The sequence below is a fragment of the Kogia breviceps genome, chromosome 11 (assembly GCF_026419965.1).
Source record: "Kogia breviceps isolate mKogBre1 chromosome 11, mKogBre1 haplotype 1, whole genome shotgun sequence".
NCBI classification, from domain to species: Eukaryota; Metazoa; Chordata; class Mammalia; order Artiodactyla; family Physeteridae; genus Kogia; species Kogia breviceps.
The window spans coordinates 73,968,883-73,983,742 of NC_081320.1; the positions used below are offsets into that span (position 1 = coordinate 73,968,883).

The following is a 14,860-nucleotide window of genomic DNA, read 5'->3' on the forward strand; positions in this document are numbered from 1 at the left end:
GCAGAGTTTTAGGCTCATTTAGTTGATGCTGTGCCTTTTATGTCTGTTTCATTAATATTTAATTTTTGTATTTTTAAATTGGCCTAATATTTTAAAATGGAGTTTTTCCACAGTCATCTTATTTTTGATGTATAGTTGCTTATATTTCCTTCTTAATGAAGTTTTACATTTTTATATTTGGGATTATGAAGGAAATTTTATATCTTTGAGTTGTCACTGAGATTCTAGATTTTTGACAACTAGTCTCTTGCTTACTTGCCAAATATCCCTTTTTCTTTTTTCTTGTCAGTTTCTTCCTTTGTTTAACCAAAGTAATATAGACATTTAAACTTTATAGGAATATGTAATATAAAATGAGAAATTCCTCCCTATACACATGTGACACATCCCCCTGTTCCCAATCATGTATCTCCCCCCTCAGAAAACCATTATTAATAGTTTGGTGTATATGTCTTGATTTGGGGATGGCTTGTGGGGAGGGGAGTCTATACTACATTGTTATAATTTTATTTTCCCACAAAAATGTATTATACATTTTTGTCATAAAAGATGTGTGATCTTTTTACAACTTGGTTTCATCAACTATGTAATATATATCAGATATATTTCAATGTCAGTATATAGATATATATTTTTTATTATGACAGTAATACATTTTATGCATTTTTTTAAAATGCAGTCTAAAAGTGTATAAAGATTAAATCTTTGTTCCTCAACCCCACCTCTCTCACTCACCAGAAGTAATCATATTTTGTTTGTTTTCGATTCAAATGCCACTACACTGCAACTTACCTTTTTAACTTAATGTCATAAATAGCTTTATGACTCGGTTCTTATAGCCCTACATCCTTAAATGTTTAGATAGTATTCTTTTGTATGGACGTATCATATTTTATTTAACCAGTTTCCTGTTGATGGATTAGTATTATATATGGATAAATTTTGTTTTAATGAATGTAATTATATTAAGTGTATGTTAGCTAGTTTTTAAAATTTAATATATTGTAAGCATTTACATGTCAGTAACTATTAATATTACTAAGTTATGGACTAATAGGATTTTTTTCCATACATCATTCTTATATTTTACAGAAGATTTGTCTACCAGTATCTCTGTATCTAATTGTCAGATCCAGGAGAATGTGGTAAGTAAACATTACAGCTAAAATATGCAAATTGGGTGATTAAGGAAAATAAAATGTGAAAATCTTATTAGGAAAATAAGTTTATAGCCCAAAGTGTTGCGCAGTTTACCTAAAGACACTAGGCTAGACTGCGTGGGTGATAACTTCCCTGAGGAATTCTGCTTTATGAAGGAAACTGAGGCAGTTTCCTTTTAAATTATGAAAATAAAGTTAACTTTTTGTAAGTGACATTAGAATATCACAAAGTGATAGACTAGTTCAAAGAGAAGGGAGAGGCTACTTCTTTCTGGGTCAGAGCAGGGAAAGCTTCCCAAAGGAAGTACAACTTGAAATATGCCTAAAAGGATGGAAAAGAGTTTTGATACAAGTGCTGAGAGGATATGGATGGGGGAACATTTCATGCAAGTACAGAGAAGCAGGAAATGCAGGATTTTAAGGAAGAGTCAAGACTCACTTTAGCTGGTGTATGTAGGTACATGTGGGGGATTACAGTAGGGATCAGCATACTTTCCAGAAAGGGAAAGAAGTAAATAGTTTAGGATTTGCAGACCATATACAGTTATGAACTCAACTTGGCCGTTGTCGTGAGAAAGCCATAGGCAATACTTAAAGGAATAAGCATGGCTGTTTTCCAGTAAAACTTTATTTGTGGTCACATATATTTGAATTTCATATAATTTCATGTTTCACAAGACATTATTATTTTGAGTTTTTTCAACCATTTAAAAATTAAAACTCTGTTCTTAGTTTAGGGGCTGTACAAAGAGAAGCAGCAGGCTGGATTTGGCCCACAAGCCATAGTATGCCAACCCCTGGATTAGAAAGAAAAAAGGCTAGAAAAAGAAGTCAGAAAATTGTTCATTAGCTATATATAAATTTCTCTGATAAAATCTCTTATTCTTAAACTGGGGCATCCAGCTGTTATTCTATAACATGTAAATGTTGTTGGATTTTCTAAGATTGCAGTGAAGAGTGATACCCAGTAGTGCTATGGGAGATAGAGGGTTTCAGTGAGATTTAATCTGTGTGTCTCTTGTCCTCGTGGTAGGTAGAATAGGTACCAGATTATTGGGGAGAGAAAGACGTTTTCTCATTTCATTTTTACAGATAAGAAGACCAGTCCCAGAGAATTCAGCTTACTGACGATTACCTAATTTAAACAGAAATTAGGATTTGTACTGATTTTTATATGCCAGGCACTGGACTTGACACTTTGTATATATTCTCATTTAATTCACTTAAAAATCCAGTGAGATAGATGTTATTATATCCACTTTACCAATGAGGGAATGAGGCCTAGGAGACTTGGTTTATCCAGTCATGTGACTGCAGGGAGACCCCCCTGCACTGTCTGGGAATGTAACACTGAACGAGACAGGTGTAGTCCCTGACTTCATGGAGACTGTAGCACATACCCAAACAAAAGACAGACCTTGACTAAAGATCTGTGGGGAGGGTTGCCGAGCGCCTTCCAGGAGCTCTCTGACAGCGACAACCACTAGCGAAGAAAAAGGAAGATGAAAGGGAGGGGCGGAGGGGAGGAAATGAAGGAGTGGATTTGAGCTACACATACTCTTTTCATCAGTCTTTAAAAATTAATCTGATCTCAATAATATGAACCTTTGAGTTTTTCTTTCAAATCAAAGATAGCAAATCTCTTTAATGGTAAAATAGGTAAAACTTTATTCTTAATTTTTTATGTTAATTTACTTTTTATAGATCACTACTTAATAAATATATATATATATATATATTTTTTGGCTGCTTTGGTTCTTCATTGCTGTGCGCTGCTTTCTCTAGTTGCGGCGAGCAGGGACAACTCTTCGTTGCGGTGCGCGGGCTTCTCGTTGCGGTGGCTTCTCTTGTTGCAGAGCACAGGCTTTAAGCACATGGGCTTCAGTAGTTGTGGCTCGTGGGCTCAGTAGTTGTGGCACACGGGCTTAGCTGCTCCGCGGCATGTGAGATCTTCCCGGACCAGGGCTTGAACCCGTGTCCCCTGCATCGGCAGGTGGATTCTCAACCACTGCGCCACCAGGGCAACCCAATAAATATATTTTTTAATTCTAAGCATTTTTTTCCCAATCGGCTTCTTACAGAATACATTATAGTTGTGCATTAAGAGTCATAGTATTGAGCTTCCCTGGTGGCGCCGTGGTTGAGAGTCCGCCTGCTGATGCAGGGGACACGGGTTCGTGCCCCAGTCTGGGAAGATCCCACATACCACGGAGCGTCTAGGCCCGTGAACCATGGCTGCTGAGCCTGCGCGTCGGAGCCTGTGCTCCGCAATGGGAGAGACCACAACAGTGAGAGGCCCGTGTACCGAAAAAAAAAAAAAAAAAAAAAAAAAGTCATAGTATTAAACTTGGGCTTTTTTAGGACATAGAAAGCCTATATTTCATAAAATATTTTGTGAAAATTAGTTCCGTCAACCATAAAAACTAAAAATGTATTAAGTATTTGAATGAAAAGAGTCAGAGATGTTGACCTTATTTCACAGAGGTAATAACACTGCTTACTTTTTCCTAAATAGGACATCAGTACCGTTTACCAGATCTTTGCAGATGAGGTGCTTGGTTCAGGCCAATTTGGTATCGTCTATGGAGGTAAGCAACTACAGTCTTTTGCATATTGTAGATAACACAGACAAATTATGAAATTTAAAAACATCTGCCAGCTGTTAACATCTTGTCACAGTTTCGTCAAGTGGTGTTTTTCTCAAAGGTTAACCTACTAAGCCTTTTCACTATAACTGAGTATTAATTCCTTAATTTAAACTAAGAACTTTTGGGCTTCCCTGGTGGCGCAATGGTTGAGAATCTGCCTGCCAATGCAGGGGACACGGGTTCGTGCCCCGGTCCGGGAAGATCCCACATGCCGTGGAGTGGCTGGGCCTGTGAGCCATGGCCGCTGAGCCTGCGCGTCCGCAGCCTGTGCTCCGCAACAGGAGAGGCCACAACAGTGAGAGGCCCGCGTACCGCAAAAAAAAAAAAAAAAAAAAAAAATTAAAGGTTAGTGATGGAGAAAGAACAAAATGAGCCGAAAAAAAGAAATACAAAAATACATATCAATTTCAGTTTGTGGATAACTTTCCTGATAAAGCTTTTGTATTGTATGTGGGATGTCAATTTGTGTCTTCTTTCTTTTCTGTACTTTTTTTAAAAATAGGAAAACACAGAAAGACTGGAAGGGATGTGGCTATTAAAGTAATTGATAAGATGAGATTCCCCACAAAACAGGAGAGTCAGCTCCGTAATGAAGTGGCTATTTTACAGGTAAAAAAAAAAACACCCAAAAGTTGCTTTGTATTGGTTTTAATTTTTGATTTATGAGTTTTTAAATCCAACTCTATTTAGTATGCTGATAAGATTTTTGTTTTCTTTCTTTGTTCTCATTTTATGACCTTTTGGCTCAGTGAGAGGCTGGTGAGCATCTGAATTAACTCCCTAAGTTTCTTTTTTTTTAAAGGCAAAATTAGGTTACAATAATCTAGGAGTTACAAGGACTGCCATTATGGTAGTAGTTGGTTTAGAACACATTTTCTTAAGGAAAACCTTAAACTAAAAAAACTCAAATTTCATTCTTAATTCATCACTCTATGAGCTCAAAATACTTTGATACTTCTACCACATTTCATTATAATAGTTTAGTCCATTAAGGTATATTTTTAAAGATACATTGGCAATGACTTAAATCCCATAAAATAAATTACTGTGTTTTTATTTTTTAGCATTTTTATCTCTTTTGGACATCATGTAGAAGAGTAAAATTTAGCTTTATTTTTCTGAATATCATATAATTTATAACATGCAAATATTTATTAATTCATTGTGGAGCTTTTGCTTAGTATTTAAGAAATATATATGATATAATATATCATATATATATGTGATATAATAGTTAATGCTCTCACAGCCCCATTTGCTTGTGGGTGAAGTTCAAGAAGACACAGCCTATTGAACTTGTGCTTTTTTGGAGAAGAAGGTAAGAAACTTATAAACATGTAGTTAATTTTACATTTATTACATTATTGGTCACTATTAGTAACATTTGCCTCACTTTTTTTTCAGAGGAGTGATAATCAAAAGATTGTGGTCTACAAGCTACCTGTGGTCACTTCAAGGCTGCCTCCTCCTATAAAGCTGCCTTTAAAATAGAATATTAACAGCATTCAGACTCTGCATCAGGGTTTGAATATACTGTTAGAGATCTTTTTTCATATCTAATTTTGGACTCTTTCTCAATATCCAATCAATATGCAAAAAAATAAATATTAAGGATTGATTAATAAGGATTGATTTTTCCTTGTCATTTTCAAAAATTTTTATTGAAGTATAGTTGATTTACAATGTTGTGTTAATTTCTGCTCTACAGCAAAGTTACTCAGTTATACATATATATCTTCTTCATATTCTTTTCCATTATAGTTTATCACAGGATATTGAATATAGTTCCCTATGCTATACAGTAGAACCTTGTTTTTTATCCATCATATATATATTAGTTTGCATCTGCTAATCCCAAGCTCCCAGTCCATCCTTCCCCCACCTGCCCTCCACCTTGGCAACCACAAGTCTGTTCTCTATGTCTGTGAGTCTGTTTCTATTTCATAGATACGTTCATTTGTGTCGTATTATAGATTCCACGTAAAAGTTCTCCTTGTTACTTTGATCACAAACACAGCTCTGTACTAAATACTGAAGCTTTTTTCCCACGTTATCAACTGCAAATCTTAATAACTAAATTTAGGAATTTCCAGATAATACACAATGTAATAAACACTTTATTATTATAGCCCTCTGGTTATTTTCAGAATGAAAATATTTCAGAATTAAATAATTGTCGCCTGTGGGATTTTTCACTTTTCATCACACAGGGCTATAGTAATGTTAAATGTCGTTTTGCTATTGCCTTAAGAGGGTAGTAGAGTAGCGGGAGAAAAGGTGAGGCGCTCTCATGGCTCCCTATGTAAATGGGAAAACGTTCTCAGAAACTAAAAGAGCAAAATTTCTAGTTAGACCGTTGTAGTATAAATTCAGTATTTCCCCCTTCTCTTCTTGGAAATCGCCCAAAAGCTACAAGAAAAATGATAAACAGAAAAGCATACTCTAACAAAAATAGAAAATAGTTCAGCCCTACAAAATAGGTGGAAGTTTTTCCAAAAGCTGTGGAAATGGATCAGGCAAATGTAGGAAGAGGCACCACAATAAGAACTGGTTTTGGGCTTCCCTGGTGGCGCAGTGGTTGAGAGTCCACCTGCCGATGCAGGGGACACGGGTTCGTGCCCCGGTCCGGGAAGATCCCACATGCCGCGGAGTGGCTGGACCCGTGAGCCATGGCCGCTGAGCCTGCGCGTCCGGAGCCTGTGCTCTGCAACGGGAGGGGCCACAACAGTGAGAGGCCCGTGTACCGCAAAAACAAAACAAAACAAAACAGGTTTTGCTGGCTCTTTCTGAGCTCTACAATCGTGACAGCCTCTCTCTAGTTCCTCTCAAATAGAAGAAAGCCAAGGGAGTCATGATCTAATACGATTTAATTCAAGAGAAAACACATGAAGTGAATTGAAGTAGGGCACTCTAACAGTGGAAGAGTGCAAATCACACTAAACCAAATGACATCAACAACATCTATAAAGGAAAACTAGAAACCATACAGGGAGGAACAGACAAGCACATTAGTAGTCCATGACAGATGAAATAGACAAAGCTAAGTAAGAACACAGGAAGTCTAAACAGTATAAGGTAGATCTAACCAGTTTATGTTGAACACTGTACCCTAAAAACAAATAAGTACCCTATTAATTCAAAATAACAGTAGAATAAACAGTACTTTTTGGTCTTAATGCACTAAAGCTAGAAATAAATTATAAAATCAGAAAACAAAAACTCCCACCACCTGAAAAAAAATTTTTTTTGAGTCTTCATTCTTGAATCAGAGAGCAAAATCAAGATTGGAGTATTTAGAAAATAATTGTGGAAATACTGTATATCAGAGCTTTTGGAAATCTGTCGGAGCTCACAGAAATCTTGGTAACCTCAAATATTTAATCAAGAAGGAATGAACATAAATGAATTGAGTCTTAACCCAAGAAGTTGAAGGATGAACAGTCAACCTGAGGAAAACAAGGAATTAACAAAGATAAAAAAAGGAAATTAATAAATTTAGTATAATCCAAAAGTTGATTATCGGGTGGGGGGGGGAGTGAATAACAATAAAATAAGTGTCCAACCGAATCAAAATATAAGAAGATAAAACATTTTGGAGAGACGATCACAAATACTGAAAAAATTTTAGGGAATCTTAAGATACTATCTTGTGCAACTCTGTTAGATAAACTTGAAAACCTGGAGAAAATGATTCTCTATGAAAGTATAATTTACCAAAACAGACTCTAGAGGAAATAGGACATTTAAAAAATAGAAGAAGTGGTTAAAAGAATTTATGTTACAGCATACTTCTATTTTTGTGTGTGCATGCGTTTCCAAGGATGGTGGGGTGGGGGAAAGAAACTTAAGAGGTAGTCAACTACAGCATACGGGACAGCCAACCACACTTCCAGCTCTAAATCGGTCAAAGTTATATGATGTTCTGAATCGTCTGCTTACTGCCATTATCATGCCCCACCACTGTGGGGTATTTCACTTTCATGTATCTACTATAAGATTGTGTCACTTTTTATTTTGCTACCTGGAACACCATGTCATTAACTTGTTTTAAGCTGATTAGTAAACAGTATTTATCTTGCATTTGGTATTCACTTGTAAACATTTTTAAAACACCAACCAGGATTCAGAAGTTGAGCTAAAAGTGACTAAGACACAGTCTCTGCTCTCAGAGAACTTACTAGGCTACAGAGTAAGATACATATACACGTAATACAGTACCATGTAAGCAGTGCTGCATAGAGTGCAGTGGCAACAACTGCAGTAGTCTGGAAGAGAGCTAATGTGAGCTAAACTGGAGGCATTACAGTGGGAATTGAGAAGTGATGGTGTATTCAAAACACATTTTAGAGATGGAGCCCAACTTCACATAGGCCGAAAAAAAGTGCCCTCTTGGCATACTTAGATACCCAAAGTAAGGAAAAAAAGCATAAGAAAAATATATTTCTGTTAATAAGTATTAAAAAGTTTAATCACTTGGGCCAATATTTAAGAGCATATTTAAGACTGAATAAGAAGAATGAAACCAGATTACTGAAGATATTAAAATCCACACAGAGGAATTTAGATTTATGTCCTGAAATAAAGAACCATTGAATGTTTTTTGTGTATGGCTGACTTCTCAAATTGCTTTTGAAGAAGTTTTGTTGCTTTTTTTAATATCAGTTAAGATAGATTGCTTTTTTATTAGCAGATACAGTATCACATTCAGCTTTGTATTTCTCCAACCCTGTTAACCTAGTAGTGCTTAAGAAAAAGGGGTGATGGTAGTAAAGAGATGCTTCCCTCCTAAAAGAGGGAAGACCAAATCAAGGTATAGTACAACGAGATCAAGACTTAGATAACTACCTTAAAGACAAAACCACCTGTTTGAGCTAAGACCCTCACAAACAGCCCCAAAGCTCTTTGTAATTGGCTAAACTTTGATTGGCAGTTGATGCCTATGCATGGACAGCATAAAACTAGAGTATTATCAGAAGATTAAAAAGATGAGAAGGAGGGAAAAATAGTAGTAATGGACAAGGGCATTTATATTGGAAAAACTGGGAAGACATTCTTTCCCTTCAGTGCATCCACTCTCCAGTACATAACTTGGAAAATCAAAATCTATGATCCTTTTTGTTTGCTTTTATTTAGTTTTCTAAGCTACTTTTTGCTTTCTGTGCCATTATTCCGTACAATTAATTGCAGCACATTGTTAGATATTAATATTTGCACAGTAGAACTTTTACTCAAGTTGGTCACATAAATATCCTGCAACTCTTCAGAATTTGCACCATCCTGGGATTGTAAACCTGGAATGTATGTTTGAAACCCCAGAACGAGTTTTTGTAGTAATGGAAAAGCTGCATGGAGATATGTTGGAAATGATTCTATCCAGTGAGAAAAGTCGACTTCCAGAACGAATAACTAAATTCATGGTCACACAGGTATTTTAACTTTTTTTGAAACTAGACAATAATAAAAACTACAAGAAATGGTAGTGCTTTTACATATTGTAATATTGTGGGAATTGTTAACTTTGAAGAACAAAATAACACTTTTAGTTAAATCTTGATGAACTGTAGTGGACTTTTAAAATTATTATACCACTCAAGGGGTCCAGTTAGTGTTTAGCTATGATTTTTCCAGAAATAGAAAAAAATTCTTTTTTCTTCAATAACAGATACTTGTTGCATTAAGAAATCTACATTTTAAGAATATTGTGCACTGTGATTTAAAGCCAGAAAATGTGCTCCTCGCATCAGCAGAGCCATTTCCTCAGGTGAGATATTCTCCAGAACCTTTTTTAAGTACGGTTTTAAGTATCTGTCTGACAACATTATGAAGTACCCACATAATGAAAGGCAGTGCTGTAGGTTCAGTATATAACCATCTTACAGAAAAAAGTCTCTACCTTATAACTGCCATTGAGGATTTATCCCTGAGTAGTCTGAATTCATATTTTACTAATTATATTGCTTACTTTCATGAAGACTTTTTAGGCTTAATGACTTTTTAGACCAGTTCTCAAGGAATAATTTTTCTGCACAATTCACCCCTCCCTGTGGGTTGGGAGTGAAGTAGGGAGAGTCAGCCTTGGTTGGTGCTTGGTGCTCAGGACAAATTCCTCATGAAATAAAACAAACTGAGGGATGACCCTGAAATGAGAAGACTAGATTTTGGTTGAGGCAGGCAGCCAACACTTCCTTCCTCTTTAGAGTACTATATTTCAAACATTTTCAGCAAAACCTATGGAAGAATTACATTTCCCATCACCACCAGTGCTCACATATGTATTACGACATGTATGTGTGTGTCTCTCCTGCGTGTGATGCATTCATTTGTTTACTTGGTTAAATTTCATTTCATTAAAAAGTTGATCCAAATTTATTTCATAACCTAAAAATGGTTATTAACCCAAAGTTTGAAACATCTGTCCTGAGGACTATATATTGGTGGTACCGATGAATATTTCTCATGATTGTCATCAGCTAGAATAATCTGTTGCCAAATTCTTGTTTATGTACATTTAAAACACAATTAGACAAGTGGCTAGAATAAGGACAACAGATGACTATTTCACAACTCAGATTCTCTTTCAAGAAACAGATGTATTTAAAAAAATTATTCAACTCTTTTACTTTGAAGGAAGTAATCATATTCCTTTTGTAATGCCTATGTGAATAAAAGTAATCCTCTATCTTTGTGAGGTCAAAAAGATTCCATAGGCATTGGTGCAATATTTTAAAGTGCTTCCATGTATTATTTCATTTGATCTTCAAGAGAGTAAGGAGAAAGGATGTACACCCCTACAGCTAAGGCTAAAACTCCAGCTTTCTGACCTTTATTAGGAACAAAGGGAAAATAATGTCACTTACTCTTTTTTTTGGTCAAGTGCTAGCCATGGCCCCTCTTCTTTATTCAGTTGCCAAACTGCCAAGTCATCTTTACTTTATCAAAATGTTAGCTGAAATATGGCATTTATTGAAAAAAAGAGTTCACATTTCTTCATGGTCAATAATCCTGTTCTTCAAATATTCAGAGGAAGTAGCCGAATTCAATGACACAGAACAAATATCTTCATAAAAACATGTATGAAGGTCCGTCCATCTTTTGCTTTCCACTCACTATTTGTACCACTGGTTTGTAGCGCCCTCTCAATTTATCTTGAAGTTTTTAGTGAAGACATTTTGTGAATCAGGGCATTTTCCCCGGACAGTACTTGGCATTTGCTTGTTCAGCATGGATGTATCATTAATCACCAAAATTTGAACCTCGTAGAAGATGGGCAGCAAGATAAGTATTCTGAACTCTGCTAATCTCATTACCTTTGAGAACTCTCTTCCCAAAGGGGCATGGTCGTGACTGCAGCTACCCCCAGATATAACTTGTTTCAAATCTAAACATCTAACTAGCAATATTTTGTTCCACAGTCATAGAAAACACTCATTCTCTTTCAAACAATCTCTAATATGACTCTTCTACTGGCCACATTAATAGTTATCTGTAATACACTGCAGTTTCATTTACTTGGCAATATATAGTGTCCTTGGGAAGAGAGATTCTAAGATTAAGCAAAATAAAGGGTAAGTTTTTAAATATCATAACTTATTTTTCCTTCAGCAAACATTTGAGTACCTCTATCCAGGCACTGTGAGGCCACTGAGCATTTAAAAGTGAAACATATAGTTCCTGCTTACAGGTGATAGAAAAGTGATCTCCTAGGGCTTCCCTGGTGGCGCAGTGGTTGAGAGTCCGCCTGCCGATGCAGGGGACACGGGTTCGTGCCCCGGTCGGGGAAGATCCCACATGCCGCGGAGCGGCTGGGCCCGTGAGCCATGGCCGCTGAGCCTGTGCGTCCGGAGCCTGTGCTCCGCGACGGGAGAGGCCACAACAGTGAGAGGCCCGCGTACCGCAAAAAAGAAAAAAAAAAAAGTGATTTACTAAAAGCCAAATGATAAAAGATCAGCACCCTCCATTTCATCAAAAACGCTGAGCACTTAACACCAGTCTGGTATTTGGCATTCTGGAAGCTAGAATTCAAAAGTGGTTTTTTGAAATGAGCATTAGCAAAGCTCTTCATACTGTTAGTAATGGATCACAGGGTTATAAATGTATCTAAATTTTGGGAAAAGGGTATTTTATAATTTCCTTATCTATAATCTTTTGACATTCATAATCAATACAGTTGGCAAATGTGTTGAAATGATACAGTATCATATTTAGGGACAGGTATGTATATATAGATTGATACATATATCAATAATATAAAATTAACATCATCCTTTAATTTCCAGGTGAAGCTGTGTGACTTTGGTTTTGCACGCATCATTGGTGAAAAGTCGTTCAGGAGATCTGTGGTAGGAACTCCTGCATACTTGGCCCCTGAAGTTCTCAGGAGCAAAGGCTACAACCGTTCTCTAGATATGTGGTCAGTGGGAGTTATTGTCTATGTGAGCCTCAGCGGCACATTTCCTTTTAATGAAGATGAAGATATAAACGACCAAATCCAAAATGCTGCATTTATGTACCCACCAAATCCATGGAGAGAAATTTCTGGTGAAGGTAAAAAAATATATATAAATTTTAGGTCTGTGCCTTTTAGTCAAAAGCTTTGTGATCCCAAATCACCCTGTCTTTTCTGACTTCTCTTTTTAATATTTCCCACTCACCTTCCAAATTCAACTGTTTACCAGTTTTTTCAGCATGCTTCCTTTTACATTATTTTTTATCTTCCTTACAGTTTGCAGGCAGGGCACTAATCCAGGCCCCAACTACCTCATTTTGAAACTACTCAAATAGCTTAACCGTCCTTCTCAGTCACCACTGCCAAATCCTCCTTCAGGAAACACTACTTTCATCTTACTCTGCTCCTGGACATTTATCTCAGCCTCCCTCTAATCAGGCTGCATCTGTAGGTCTCTGTGATACGGCCCAAGTTTGCTTTCTAGCCTCATCTGCCGTTACTGCCCTACGCAAGCTTTCAACTACTCGCTGCATTTTGCTTAGGTCTTTTCCCTGCCTGCCCGTCTCTCCTCCTTGCTGTCGAAATCCTTCCAGTTCTTCAGAGATCCCTTAACTTGTGGCTCATCTGAGAAGTCTTCCCTGAACCCCTCTTCCAAACTGTGTAAGATCTACTTAGGCCACTAGTTGGGCGTATTTATCTTTTCACAACCACTTATCTTCAGAACTAGATTCTAATCTCCTTGAATGGAGACCTGTAACTTAGGTTCTTTATATACCACTTAAAACATTATTTAACATTCCCATAGCATTTGATAGAACCACTACTGGGGAACATCCCCACCTGAATTTAGCCAACCCTTGGAACAGGGGGGTCTTTTTTTTGTTTTCCCGAAAGTCCCAGCCCTAATCATAGGGATTAATAGCCCATTAAACTGGGAAAAGTTTGAGGAACAACATATAAATAGTAGGCTTACTTGGTAATGAACAGAGCTAACTGAAGAAGTACATATGAGGGTTTGGGGATGTTGCCAAAGTCATCTTAGAGTTCCTTGGACAGTGTGGTCTGCAGACCTCTTAAATCAGAATCACTTGGTGACTTTATTAAAAAGAAGACCCTGCTGGCTCTACCCCAGATTCAGACTCACCAGCTGGACTGATACCCGGGAATAAATACACTGAATACATTTTAATAAATACACGGAATGATTCTGATGCACATAGTGGACCGCCACTTAAGGAACAATGGATAAAAGTTTGAAGTATTTAGAATACAGAGAAATTAATAATTAAAATACTTATGGAAAAAAAATAACTTGATTAGGGCAAAAACAAAAATATGGAAAATCGTTGCTAGTTTGGTGATATTTAGAACTAGAAATAGTATAAGTCGTTCATTTGGCTCATCCCTGGACCCATGCCTTAGCAACAGCTATATTGTTACATAAGGATATTGTCAGTGTATAGTTACCTGGTTGCTTTGGATTTGCAGTTGGCCCATTTCTCCAAACAACTGGATAAAATTTGTATGCCAAGATCTCACCACATACACCAAAATACAACGAACTTATTTGCTAAAACTTGTTAAGTATGAACTTTTGGTAATAAGTTATCACCTTACTGTAACCACATCTATAGAAGCAACGCAATGGCTTCGGCTACTTTTCCAGACCAAGCCCGAGACTAGAGAAGGACATGACATCATTGGGGAGGGAAAAAAGAAACAAAAAAAAAATCAGCCTATAATCAGAGTCTATTTTATTCATCTTAAAAAATAATAGTTAATACTCAGCATTTATATGCTGAGCACCATTCTAAGCCCTTTATGTGTATTAAATTTGTCTCATCTTCTCAACAACCTCATTTTACAGTTGACCGAGGCACAGTATACTTTAGTAACTCACCCTATGTCACACGTAGTAACAACGCCAGCTCAAGCAGGCTGGCTCCAGTCTGTACTTTTAACCTGCACTATATACTGTCTCCTTAATAAACCAGATACATTGTGAATTCAGTAAATATTTATAGATCACCAGCATGTTAGCTTAAAGGCCATGTCCTTGAGAAGCAAAAATCCTCAACCTTTTATTTCTATGGATTGAACTGCTTTCCAGGCAGTCACAGGTTTGGGATGCTCCGTACGCTCAAATTCATGTATCTAATTTTGTCTTTTCCCTTAGCAATTGATTTGATAAACAACCTACTTCAAGTGAAGATGAGAAAACGTTACAGTGTGGACAAATCTCTTAGTCACCCCTGGCTGCAGGTAAAAAAAAAAAAAAAAAAAATGTATCTCTCTTCCTCGATCCTCATTTGAGCAGTTCATGGTGATTGTCTTAATGAAACCACTCTTAACAATAGATTCTACATGTCTTAGGGCCTTAGAGTATTCATTTCACCTTTTTGTAAGGTGAGCATGACCCACTATGTTGTCAAATATATTTTATTTTTAAAATGTCCACTAAAAGGTTTATATTTGCATTGAACAGATCAGAGATGCCATTTAAAATGTCTGGCTTAATTCCCCCCAAAAGCTATTGCCTAGATTTGTCAAAAGATACCCCCAAACTTCAGAATAAAGAGAGAAGCTTCAGAACTATTTTAAAGGGA

General features: G+C 36.7%; 1 protein-coding gene across 2 annotated transcripts in view; it reads left to right on the forward strand.

Moving 5' to 3' along the window:
• Nucleotides 1–14,860, forward strand: part of PRKD3 (protein kinase D3) — an 87,136-nt gene that overhangs the window by 70,189 nt on the left and 2,087 nt on the right. For both annotated transcript variants that reach the window (XM_067007783.1, XM_059078256.2), the window contains 7 exons: nucleotides 1,093–1,145; nucleotides 3,676–3,748; nucleotides 4,311–4,417; nucleotides 9,073–9,234; nucleotides 9,471–9,569; nucleotides 12,085–12,352; nucleotides 14,431–14,516. In XM_067007783.1, the coding sequence (XP_066863884.1) occupies nucleotides 1,093–1,145; nucleotides 3,676–3,748; nucleotides 4,311–4,417; nucleotides 9,073–9,234; nucleotides 9,471–9,569; nucleotides 12,085–12,352; nucleotides 14,431–14,516 (848 nt within the window). The remainder of the gene's footprint in view (nucleotides 1–1,092; nucleotides 1,146–3,675; nucleotides 3,749–4,310; nucleotides 4,418–9,072; nucleotides 9,235–9,470; nucleotides 9,570–12,084; nucleotides 12,353–14,430; nucleotides 14,517–14,860) is intronic.